At 37.4% G+C, this 12,219-nt stretch overlaps 1 protein-coding gene across 1 annotated transcript in view; it reads left to right on the forward strand.

Annotated features, from left to right (window-relative positions):
• The window catches only part of DHX29 (DExH-box helicase 29), a 30,054-nt gene that overhangs the window by 13,258 nt on the left and 4,577 nt on the right, over window positions 1-12,219 (forward strand). Inside the window, exons 15-25 of the mRNA XM_082301726.1 lie at window positions 374-518; window positions 732-852; window positions 1,848-1,932; window positions 2,529-2,617; window positions 3,216-3,344; window positions 4,148-4,223; window positions 5,005-5,229; window positions 7,879-8,015; window positions 8,646-8,739; window positions 9,482-9,784; window positions 11,119-11,250. Coding sequence (XP_082157852.1) covers window positions 374-518; window positions 732-852; window positions 1,848-1,932; window positions 2,529-2,617; window positions 3,216-3,344; window positions 4,148-4,223; window positions 5,005-5,229; window positions 7,879-8,015; window positions 8,646-8,739; window positions 9,482-9,784; window positions 11,119-11,250 — 1,536 coding nt within the window. The remainder of the gene's footprint in view (window positions 1-373; window positions 519-731; window positions 853-1,847; window positions 1,933-2,528; window positions 2,618-3,215; window positions 3,345-4,147; window positions 4,224-5,004; window positions 5,230-7,878; window positions 8,016-8,645; window positions 8,740-9,481; window positions 9,785-11,118; window positions 11,251-12,219) is intronic.

Here is a 12,219-nt window from a genome sequence, read left to right on the forward strand (position 1 = left end):
AAGGTGAAACTAGTTTCTTATACCCCAGAGTAGGAGTTTTGAGAGACGAGAATACATCTATTAGCCCAGTTTGAACTGATACCAGTTGAATGCTAGATATGGACCTAGGGCCTGTTTACTTCTTCAGCAGACTTTAATTTTTACCTTTTTTTCATCTGGAGTGTCATTTAACAGTTGTAGATACCTATACACATTGTGTAGGTGGTTGTGATTAAATCTAACTTGCACGGGTTTTGGTGGGAAGTTAGTTAAATTTCTCTTATCCCTATCTGTTTCAAGTGAATGGCAAATTCACCTTCTGCTCTCTTACCTTCTTCTAAAATACTAAGAATGTGATTTTTTTTTTTTTTTTTTGCTTACCCTTGCTTTTTAGGAGTATGTCCCAATTCAGTCTGGATCTGGTATCGATTTGGCTCCTCACTATGCGAAGTATAGCAGTCGTACACAGCAGGCTATCTTATACATGAACCCTTACAAGATCAACCTTGAACTTATTTTGGAGTTGCTTGCATACTTAGGTACAGTCCACTTCTTAAAAAGTTTATATACTTGTGGTTGTCCTTTGGACCTATTTTCCAGTGCTTTCTACTGATACTGAAGTATTTGACTTCATTCTTAAATGAAACATCCTAAAAAGCATTAACCATGGGGTATAGCATTAGTTCCTGTTACGTGAAACTTCTTGCAATGCATGTTTGTTTTAGCTATATGCTTGTACTGTAATTTTGCAGATAGAAGTCCCCAGTTCAAGAACATTGAAGGTGCTGTGCTGATCTTTTTACCAGGCCTTGCTCACATCCAACAGCTGTATGATCTCATTTCAACTGACAGAAGATTTAACTTGCGTGACAGGTAACACAGATATATTTTTTTAAGTTAATACTCTCAGTTACAACCCAATAAACATATTCATTAGGGTTTGCTGTTCTTGTAAAAGGAAACTGAGAGTTATACCTCTGACCTAATTGTGCTACAAATGTACTTTTACTGCAGTACAAATGTGGTTTTGCTTTAATACGAATGTACTTTTACTACTATAATCTAAAAGTTGTACAAAAATGACAGATACTTAAGAATGGTATGATAAATTTTCTTTTGTACTTTCTACTTTATTCTTCAACAAATTTATTTAATCAAAAGCAGTTGACTACTTCTTTTCCACTTCTTAGGGTATGGAAGCTGCCATACCTGGGATACAAATTTCTGTGGCTTACTGTTTACATGGAAGTGACTACTTCCTGAGAAGAGCTCCAGAGCATCTGGATCTACCAAGAGAAATGGCCTAGGGTTGTAGTGACAGATAATTTCAAAATTTTTTTTTTTTGGGGTAACTGAAAGTTAGCAACACAACTGCATAAAAGGAACAATTGCAGTCAAATGCTAAATATTTGTTGGTGCACTGAGATGTAAAGGTCTGGAAGAGAAGGAAAGTACCAGTCTCTGTGGCTGTCTCATCTCTGAAGGCCTTTATTACTCAAACTTAAAGTTGCATGTGTTTGTAATGGTCCTTGTCTTGGAAGAACAATTTGAAAAACTTGGGTTTATGGACACCTTCCTCCCTTTATTGCTAGCCTATTATTGTAAAGTAACCGGAAGTTCTGCAGTATTACTATTTTTCCTGCATTTTTACTGAATGGGAGAACATCCCTATGAGCTAATGATGTTATTTTTTCTAGATATTGTAATAAAACAGTGAAGCAGACTTTCATACCTAATCATACAAAGCTTTATTCTTTCAGTTGTCTGTTCTAGTTGCTTTCTCCGAATGTTGTCATTATTCTGGTCTCATTTTTTTACTCTATCTAATTTGATAAGTATATATTTATTACTCTAATTTCTTGTTCTAGGCACAGATTGATAGCTCTGCATTCTGTTCTTTCAACTCAAGATCAAGCAGCTGCATTTACAGTACCTCCTCTTGGTATTAGAAAGGTAGTATTTACAAAGTTCACAGCTGAAAGAGAAGTTTTCTGTGGGTGCAACTCTGAATTGTTATAAAATATAATCATACAGAATTACACAACAAACAGTTGTTCATGGAATTTTCTCTCTGCAAAGAAACAATTCTAATTTCATGATCTAGAAGCTAATATTCTGTGAAAATATTGGCAGTATTGGAGAAATTCTTAAACCTAATCTTTTTCTGTGAACTTCTTTAATTCTTACTTTCCTGTATTTTAGCTATTGTTAACCAGTAACTATGGCTTTTATCTAGGAAAAATACTATTTTATTTACTGCCAAACTATGTAATTAAATGTTGATCAGTTTTGGCAGATACTAGCCAATAATTTTGATGGATTATAAAACAAAATGGGAATGTGAAATTCTTTATTAACTTTTAATTTCTCTCATTGGGAGAAACTAGACAATTTCCTAAGTCATGTAGCTTTTAATTATTTGTCAATTTATTTAAGGAAACATTTCTGGGTAAAAAATTTTAACCAAACTTACCCCATAATACTGATTTAAAGGGTGAAAACTGTTAGACATTCCAGTTCTTCTATTTATGTTATGTTGCTTTTTCCAGATTGTTTTGGCAACCAATATAGCAGAGACGGGTATTACAATACCAGATGTTGTCTTTGTGATTGATACTGGGAGAACAAAAGAAAATAGGTAAGAGTTTGATTTTCATCAATCATACTGTGATTACTGTAAATATTTGGAGGATAGAAATGCAAGAATTTTGTAGTATCCTTCTTAAACTAGAGTTCTGGATGCAGAAATGAGTGCTGAGCTCATATAACAGCTTGGAGTTTTAGGTGCAAGTTTGGGATGTATCTTTGGAATTTCAAATGGTGTGAAGAACAAGGGAAGTTATCCACAGATAATGGATGTAATGTATGGATAATCATGATTAAGTACTGCTTTAAAAATGAAGGAAGTATGTTTTATACTATCTGTTTTTAAGAATTATTTTTCTTCTTCACTTTAAATGTGAAAAGCCCTACACAATGTATTGGAATGATTCTGAATTGCCAGGGACATGCAATAATAAAGTTTTCATTTTCCAATATTTACAGTTTCATTGGTGAGTTGTATTCAAGGTTTTGTAATATACAGTTCCACCCAGATATGCTTAATTTTCAAAACTAAATATATTTTCAAATAATTGCTTATTAAATATATTGTCAGTATGCTGATGTTCAGGTTATATATATGTGCAGATTTTAATTCTGAAATCTGAACAGGCTTTTGCTTTATAATTTTTAAGGTATCACGAAAGCAGTCAGATGAGTTCCCTGGAAGAGACCTTTGTTAGTAAAGCTAGTGCTCTGCAGCGGCAAGGAAGAGCCGGGCGTGTTAGGGATGGGTTTTGCTTCCGAATGTACACGAGAGACAGGTATTGTAAACTTAGCAGAATTATGTAAATCACATAGATACTGTCTTTTTGTTTTTCTGTTAAAAAGCAAGAATTCTTGTTGAAATTCACATTATTTACTGCAAACCAGAAAGATAAAACTGGAAAAAAACTCAACCAAAACAAGAATTTGAATGTCATATATATAAAGTGTTACAGTAGTCTTTTTGCATTTTTTTTTAAAGTTAATTTTACTCTTAATATTTCTAGAATGTGTTTTTTTTTTAAAGTATCCATAATTAAAGGAAAAATGCAGCACAAGGAATTGTAGAACATGAATGTTTTAACACTGGCTTGGTTCACATCAAATGTGTGCAAACCTTATCTCCCGAGCTTTGAATTTATCATCAGGCAAATCCGTAGGTTTCTGAGGCGGTATCTCTATGGATGAGAGATGGGGGCACTGCAGAATTAGTTTCTGTTACTGCAGTGGAATAACCTTTTTCCTGCTTCTGTGAAAGCCTGAAGCGACTTTCAGCTGAGAAACAAAGGTTAAAGTCTTCTGATACAACCAGTGAAGTGTCTCTTTTAATCACATACAAGACTTTTCAGTTTGAAAGCATTACAGATTTGTTTTGAAAATTGGGGTTTCCTGCCATTCCCTCTCTGACTAAAAGTTGTTTTTCAAGCCACAACACATGCCTTAATTCGAAGTATGAATGGCTTACCCATGCCATTGCCATTCAAGAGAAAAACTGCAGGAATGACCATCTGAAACCCAGATTTACAAGTTTAATTCAAAGATTTAGTTGAATGTATGTTTCTGTGTTTTTGTGATGTTGCAGGTTTGAGAGTTTCATGGAATATTCTGTTCCAGAAATATTGCGTGTGCCTTTGGAGGAATTATGCCTTCATATTATGGTATGGTTTTTGGTTTTAGAATTGCTAACCTTGTGTGGTGGGTTGACCTTGGCTTGACGCTGGGTGGCCCCAAAGCGCCTCTATTATTCTTGTCCTCAGCTGGATGGGAGAGAAAACATAACAAAAGGCTTAAGTAGCTAAAATACTACACATGCCTTTGGAGAAATTACACCTTCATACTATTGCCTGGTTTAGAATTACTGGCCTTAGTAGCTAAAAAGGTTTGCTACGGCAGACCTGATCCAATGTAATTACTTAATGGGGCTTCTCCCACGGGTCAGGGGGTAACTCAGCACTTAACTGCTGGATAATAGGAGTACACTGTTCAGTGAGAATAGTCTACTATATGATTGCAGTTGCCTCAGAGTAACAATTGAAACTTTGTTAAATAGCTTTCTAATTGATTTCTGCTTAAGGGAGCAATTCCTTTACCTCTCCTCGTGTCCTAAGTGAGTAGGATGTGCATGGAAAGATGAGCAACCTGACAAATTAGTGCTAGGTTGAACTGCATCCCATGAGGATTGAGTCTCCTGCTCATCAGTGGTCGTTGGTAACACACTTCTCTCAACAGTGGTCATGCCATATGGAGCCCTTCCAAACAATGAAGTTTTGTTAACCTAATGTGGGGCACATCAGCCTTCTGGGAAGCAAGAGACTTGTTTAATAGGGAGGGAATGTGAACTTTTGATGCAAGAACAGCTTTGCAGTTTTCTGTGTAGCTGTTGGAAAACTTTTTAATAATAAATTTTTATATTGAAATATGTGCCCTTTTACTTTACAGAAATGTAGTCTTGGCTCTCCTGAAGATTTTCTTTCCAGAGCGTTAGATCCGCCACAGCAGCAAGTAATTGGTAATGCAATGAACCTGTTGAGGAAGATTGGGGCTTGTCAGTTACATGTGCCCAAGCTGACTCCATTGGGCCAGCACCTTGCAGCCCTTCCTGTTAATGTAAAGATTGGCAAAATGCTTATATTTGGTGCTATATTTGGCTGCTTGGATCCTGTGGTGAGTAAGAAATTATATTTTTAAAAGTATAAAAATTGTTAACTCTTTGCAATTAATCTGATTTCTTATAATGTGATATTTTGAAAAGATGATGCAAGAAGTTAAAATGTTTACTTTAGGGTGAGGGCATCCAGACATCATGGAGGCGAATAACGTAAGTGTTCTTTATGGTTGGACTCAATGATCTTAAAGGTCTTTTTTGACCTAAAATGATTCTATGATTCTGAACTCCTAGGAACTCTCCACAGCGGATAATCAGGCTTGCTCTCCAGTTCTATCCATGGTGATCCCAGGGAATCTGACATTTAAAGAAAACATCCTCTTACATGTGGTTTGGGCAGTCTGGGCTACCCCACAGTTTGTGGCCAAGAACATTATCAAAGTTACTGCAAATAATTAATTTATTTATAAAGACTGTGGCATGGTTTTTATTTTCACCTAATCCATTTAATTCACTGCAAATTAGGAGAAAACATGAGTATGTTAGTTCCTGGAATGTGAAAGTTAAAATTCTTGATGTCTCCTTTTAATGTGTTATAACCTAAAGCAGTTGAATAATCTGACCTTCATTGCCCTGTCACTTGGTAAAACATTTCATGTGAGTTTTGAGATTTAATGGTTTTTATCCTTGCATGTAAAACACTATATAAATGGTGGCTTTAATATAAGCAAGTGCTGAATTCTGTATAAGAAATTCTTATGGTGCTGAGTTTTCCTTGAGACTTAGTAGAAGATAAGCTATAATTAAATATTATATACTCTTCTTAGAGTACGAGAGCTACTATTTCTCAGGTGCAAGAAGTCAAGAAGTCAGGGAATACAGTCGATGGGCCTGAGGGGAGACCTGCTGGTCCAGCTCAAGGGCAACAAGTAAATGCACAAGCAGTGCAGAAGCAAGGACAGGTGTCCTGGAAAGAGTATAGGGATGCTGTCTAGTTGTGTAAGGGATGGGGTGAGGAAGACAGTGGCAAAGATGGAGCTGAACATGACAAGGGACACAGAGAAGAGTAAGAAGAGGTTGTACAGCTGTGTCAGCCAGAAAAGGAAGGTCAAAGAAAATGTGCCGCAGCTGATGAAATGGTAACAACAGATGAGGAGAGGGTTGAGGTACTCAGCAATGTTTTTTCCTCAGTCTTCAATGGCAACCTCTTTTACAGCAGTCAGGTCAAGTCCCAGGTGACTAGAGAAGGGGAAACATTGTACCCATTTTTTTTTAATAAGTAGATAAGAGGGAACTACTTGGGAGCTATTATGCTGTCAGCTTCAATTCTGTACCTGGGAAGATCGTGGAACAGATCCTCCTAGAAATACGCTGTGGCACTTGGAGGACAGGGAGGTGATTCAAGACAGCAGCATGGCTTAACCAAGTGCAAGTCCTGTCTGCCCAACCCAGTGGCTTTCTGTCGTGGAGTGACCACATCAGTGGGTAAGGGAAAGGCTACATATTTGTTTATCTGGACTTTCTGTAAAGCCTTTAACATGGTCCCCCACAACATGCTTCTCTAAATTGGAGAGAGATGGATTCAGTGGATAAACTATTAGATGGATAAGAAAGTGGTTGTACAGTCCCATCCAGAAGGTGATGGTTAATGGCTCAGAGTCTTGATGGACATCAGTGACAAGTGGTGCCCTCAGGGTTCTGTATTGGGACCAATGTTATTTAGTGTCTTCATCAGTGACATAGATGAAGATGTTGAGTGCACCCTCAGCAAATCTGAAGGTGACCCCGAGCTGAGTGGTGCTTTTGACACACCTGAAGGATGGGATGTCATCCAGAGGGACCTGGAGAAGTGGGCAGATGCGAAGCTCACAAGGCCAAGTGCTGGTGCTGCGCCAGGGTCAGGACAAACCCTGGTATAAACTCAGGCTGGACATGAACAGACTGAGAGCAGCCCGGAGAGAAGGACTTGGGCGTGCTGGTGGGTGAGAGGCTGGACGTGACCCAGCCATGGGCACTCACAGCCCAGAGAGCCAAACGTGTCCTGGGCTGCATCCAGAGCAGTGTGGGCAGCAGGGGAGGGGATTCTGCCCTTCTGCTCTGCTCTGCTCTGGTGAGACCCATCTGGACCACTGTATGTGACTCCAGGTCTCCAACACAAGGACGTGGACCTGTTGGAGTGAGTCCAGAGGTTATCACAAAGATGACTGGAGAGGATTGGAGTACCTCTCCTTTGAGGAGACTGAGAGAATTGGGTTTGTTCAGCCTGTAGAAGAGAAGGCTCCAGGATGACCTAATTGCAGCTTTTCAGTATCTGAAGGGCATTGGAGAGGAACCTCTTACAAAGGCATATGGTTATAGGACAAGAGGGAATGGTTTAAACTGAAAGAGGATTGGTTTTGTTTTGATATTAGGAAGAAATTCTTTACTGTGAGGGCGGTGAGGCCCTGGAACAGGGTGACCAGAGAAGTTGTGGATGTCCCATCCCTGGAAGTGTTCAAGGCCAGGTTGGGTGGGGCTTTGAGCAACATGGTTTAGTAGAAGGTGTCCCTGCCTATAGCAGGGGCTTGAAACTAGTTTATCTTTAAGGTCCCTTGCAACCCAAGCCTGTAATTCTGATAATGGCAAAACAAAATTTAAGACTATTTGTATTACAAACCTGTAAGCTTATAATAAAATATTTTTAAGTGATGTGTACTTTATAATTGCAGGCAACTCTGGCTGCTGTTATGACAGAAAAATCCCCATTTACTACACCTATTGGTCAAAAAGATGAAGCAGATCTTGCAAAATCATCTCTAGCTATGGCAGTTTCAGACCATATAACAATCTACAATGCTTATCTGGGGTAAGTGATGGTTCTCCTATGCTTGTAACTAGTAGCAGATAACACTTAAAAAATGCAGTTATATGAAGAATCCTTAATATCTCTGGAACTGCTTTCACTTCAAGTTTTTTCTCTTCGGAGTAGCAATAGATTGCCAATACTGTAACACAAATTGATAGCTTGCTTAGTATGTTGTTCTTCAACTCCTTTTAACTATGCTTACAAACCTATAGAGGTTTACTGTGTGGGTTTATCCTAGTGTTTAAAGTACTTTGTTTGCTGTTTGTGGTATTTTGACCAGAATATTTTGTATTTGATAAAGCACAAATGTATAAAATGACATACAGGTTTTTTCCTTTTTAGGATATTACCACTAAATCTGAATTTTGTTTTGACTGTCGAGACAGGCAGAAATGTGGGTTTTGAGAGTAAATCACCTTGTATTTTTGTTAGTATCTGTCAAATCTATGTTACAGGCATGTTCTCTGGAGTGCCCTTAGTCCAACAGTATTCATCTTCATTAATACAACTTACGTTAGAGTGGAGAATGCTTACCAAAATACATTATTCTTTTTTAACTTAGTGCCACATCTGTTGTTATAGTCTTGATGGGTTTCTTCCTGCTCTAATGAGATACAGTTTTTTCCTTAGGTGGAAAAGGGCTCGACAGGAAGGGGGATATCGTGCTGAAATGACTTATTGCAGAAGAAATTTTCTTAATAGGACGTCGCTGTTAACTCTGGAGGTAAAGCATTCTATGTTCTGCTCTGCACTCATAAGTTATTTGTTAAAATTTTCCTCTGAAAATGTCATTCCCTTTTAAAGAGGTGATACATCACAGTTACTATTTAGACAAGATAAAAGCAAGTGGAATTCTAGGGACTCATGAAATGTACACTCTAAATCAAAGCAGCTGTGTTTGTATTTGAGTTTTGATATGCACGCTTTGGTAAACAGTTTTGTAGTCACTGCCATTGGAGAAGCTAGGCCTTACTTCCATCAGACGATCAAAACTTCATGAATTAAAATATTTATATTATTCTTGATATCAAATAACATATCTATTAACAGTTAATTTAAAAGATGAGCCACAAACTTATGTGAATAACCTCTTAGTTTTGGTAAGAAAATGTTTTAATTGATCTTTTTCTTTTAAGTTTGGGTGACTGAGTACTTCTAAGCAGAACTGGATCTTTGATGTAGCTGTATCTTTTTCATTTTAACTACAAGTAGAGATTTAGTATTTGCAGCATATGTATTTCCATATGTCTAATCCTATATTCCAGATATCAGATTGTTTTATAGATGATGTTTTTCTCATAGAAATAGCTAGGATTCCAGTGTGGCTGCAGAAAATACAAGTGGTTTTTCTAGTAAGGGACTTTCCCTTGGAGAGCATGAATAATTCAGATGAAATGTCATTTCCTGCTGCTGAAGTGAAGTATGTAATTTTTGAATTAAAAACTTAACTAATATCCTAATTTCAGGATGTGAAGCAAGAACTCATAAGGCTGGTCAGAGCAGCAGGGTTCACAGCACCTTCAATGCAATGTGGATGGGATGGAAATGGAGCCACACAATCCCCATCTCTCAGTGAAATAGCTCTTCTTAAAGCTGTGTTGACTGCAGGGCTCTATGACAACGTAGGAAAAATACTGTATGCAAAGTCTGTGGATATTACAGAGAAGCTGGCTTGCATGGTAGAAACTGCTCAGGGTAAAGCGCAAGTTCATCCCTCCTCTGTAAATCGAGATTTGCAGACATATGGATGGCTGCTTTACCAGGAGAAGGTAAGTTGAAGATAGTGAATGCAGCTAATAGTTTGTGTAAAGGTGGAGTTACGCCTCTAGTATACTTTAAACTAGTGTATGTTATTTAATATCTAAATGTTTTATCTTAAAGAGTCTTTTATTATCTAAGGATCCTAAAGACCATAAAAATGAGTCATCTGAGTGCTGAAGAAAAAGAAGGTAAAGCTGAAGATCATGAACAAATATGTTCATGGTGAAACTGATAGCTATAAATGAAAGGCATTTTCTTTGTATCATTTAACTTAATAATATAATTGACTTTTTAAGTACAGTCTTGTTGATTTTAGTATTACTTTACACAGTAAAATGTAGTAGTAACTTTTCAAAGTCTACTTTTTCACTGTTCTAAGGTTTTGAAATTTGGTACTGACTTAACCCAGTAATAAAATAGCCAATTCTGTAATGGACTGCTGAAGTCCTGAAGTGAATTGCATTATCTTCCCTGTCACTTTCTTTCCCTTTCAACTGAAAACCTTGTCAGGTATTTGCTGAATTCAAGTGTTTGTATTTAGTTACATTTCTGGTGTAACAGAAGTTTGACAGCAGTTGCTTATTGGCCAAATTTACTGTAGAGAAGCAGAAAGCATTAGACATTTAATGCGTATAAAGTGATAGTATTTTTTGAGACCTGAAAATACTTCTTGCACGCAAGAACATCATAGTCTGATGACAAGACAGCAGCTAAGGTAGGTAAATTATTCCATGAACAGTAGGGCAGACAAAGCCTGCAATTTTGTGTGGGGGTGCACTCTTTTTATGTCTATTCTTCCCACTACAACTCATTTCACCTCGTTCTGTCTTTGAGATGCTCCAAAGCCAGAAGCAGCACATGCTGAGCCCCGTACTTCATGCAGTGTATGTATGGGTGTACCACATTTATGCGTGTGCGTATGTGGATGTAGATAAATTGAAAAAATAGCTGCTCCCAAGAAGAATGTATAATGAAAGAGCTTTTCCTGCCTTTTACCTCAGTAGTTTTATTACTTTTAATGTAGCTTCGGTGAGCACCACTAGGCTAACATTACCTTTCCATTTGAGCTTTAAGAAGGTAACTGTGGCTTTAGCTAACTTCCAGCATATAAGCCTGCCATTTACTTAGAGGTGAATTATTTTAAAGGTGAATTATTTTAAGTGGTGTAAGGCAGACAAATAGCTATTGATTGTGTCCGATAACTTGTGTTGGTTGCATCTTAAAAAAGAAAAAAAAAAGTATTTTTTGCGGGTAGAAGTAGCAATCAGATTTATTGTTATAGATGTTACATGGTTTAGGATTTTTTGTTGTTGTTTTTATTTGTTTGTTTGTTTATATGCAGGTGAGGTACGCCAGGGTGTATCTGAGAGAGACTACTTTAATATCCCCCTTTCCCATTTTGCTTTTTGGTGGGGATATAGAAGTGCAGCATCGCGAGCGTCTCCTGACAGTTGATGGTTGGATCCATTTTCAGGTGCGTTGGAGTTACAACTAAACTACCTTTTATGGTTCTGTGGGCTTTTGTATTACACAGTTGATGTATCAGCTTGATTCAGACCACTGTATAGGGAAGATGGAGAAAAGAAGGAAGAAAGGGGGAGAAAATTAAAGAGAATGATGGGAAATTTTATATACATGTAATGAAATCTTAATAAATCACACTCAAAAGAATAGACTTGTCATATGTGGTTTGCAACAAATCAGTTCCCTCACTCTTCAAGAAGAAAGTGTTCTTTCAGAAAAGTATTGAAAATGGATGCAGACTAAGCCTTTTTTTATAGAGCTTGCACTGAAAGCAGAGGAGTGTACTGTTTTTATATTACCCTTTCCTAAAATCTTACAATCTTGTAACTGCATATTCGTCTTTAGCACACTACTGTATATACTACTTTATAGTGCAGATGGAGTTATTTGAAAAAGAAAAAAATCCATATTATAAAATAGCTGCTTACTTGGGTTTGGGGTGTTTGGTTTTCTTGATTAGGTTTTTTCCTTTCCATATGTGAAAGCTTTATTTGGAAATGGAAAGGCTGAGAGCGTTTTCCTAGCATATTTTTGCAGACAAAACAGTTGTCATGAAAAGATCCTCTGTGAGTTCTGGTAAATGGCAAGTAGTGGGTTTTGCTATCCTGACAGCTACTTGGTTACAATTTTCTGTGCTCCTGTGGGCTATGTGCTACTCTCAAAGACAACTATAAGCAACAAAACCATCTTTTGCAGTCGGCTGATCCAAGTAAGCAACCATCTAATTGAATTCACTACTTATCATGAATAGGGAATTTTAAAAAGCAGGTCTCTTGTGGGTTTGTTGGAGCTTTTTTTCCTGGTCCCTGGATTGCTACAGTGGTGCAGTTGCTAGCTTAGTCACATCTTACACAGTGTTTCAGAATTTCTACTTTTCTACTGAGATGCTAAGCAGAATACATTGCATTTTGTGCTTCTG

The sequence above is a fragment of the Coloeus monedula genome (assembly GCF_965178545.1).
Source record: "Coloeus monedula genome assembly, chromosome: Z".
Classification (NCBI taxonomy): Eukaryota; Metazoa; Chordata; class Aves; order Passeriformes; family Corvidae; genus Coloeus; species Coloeus monedula.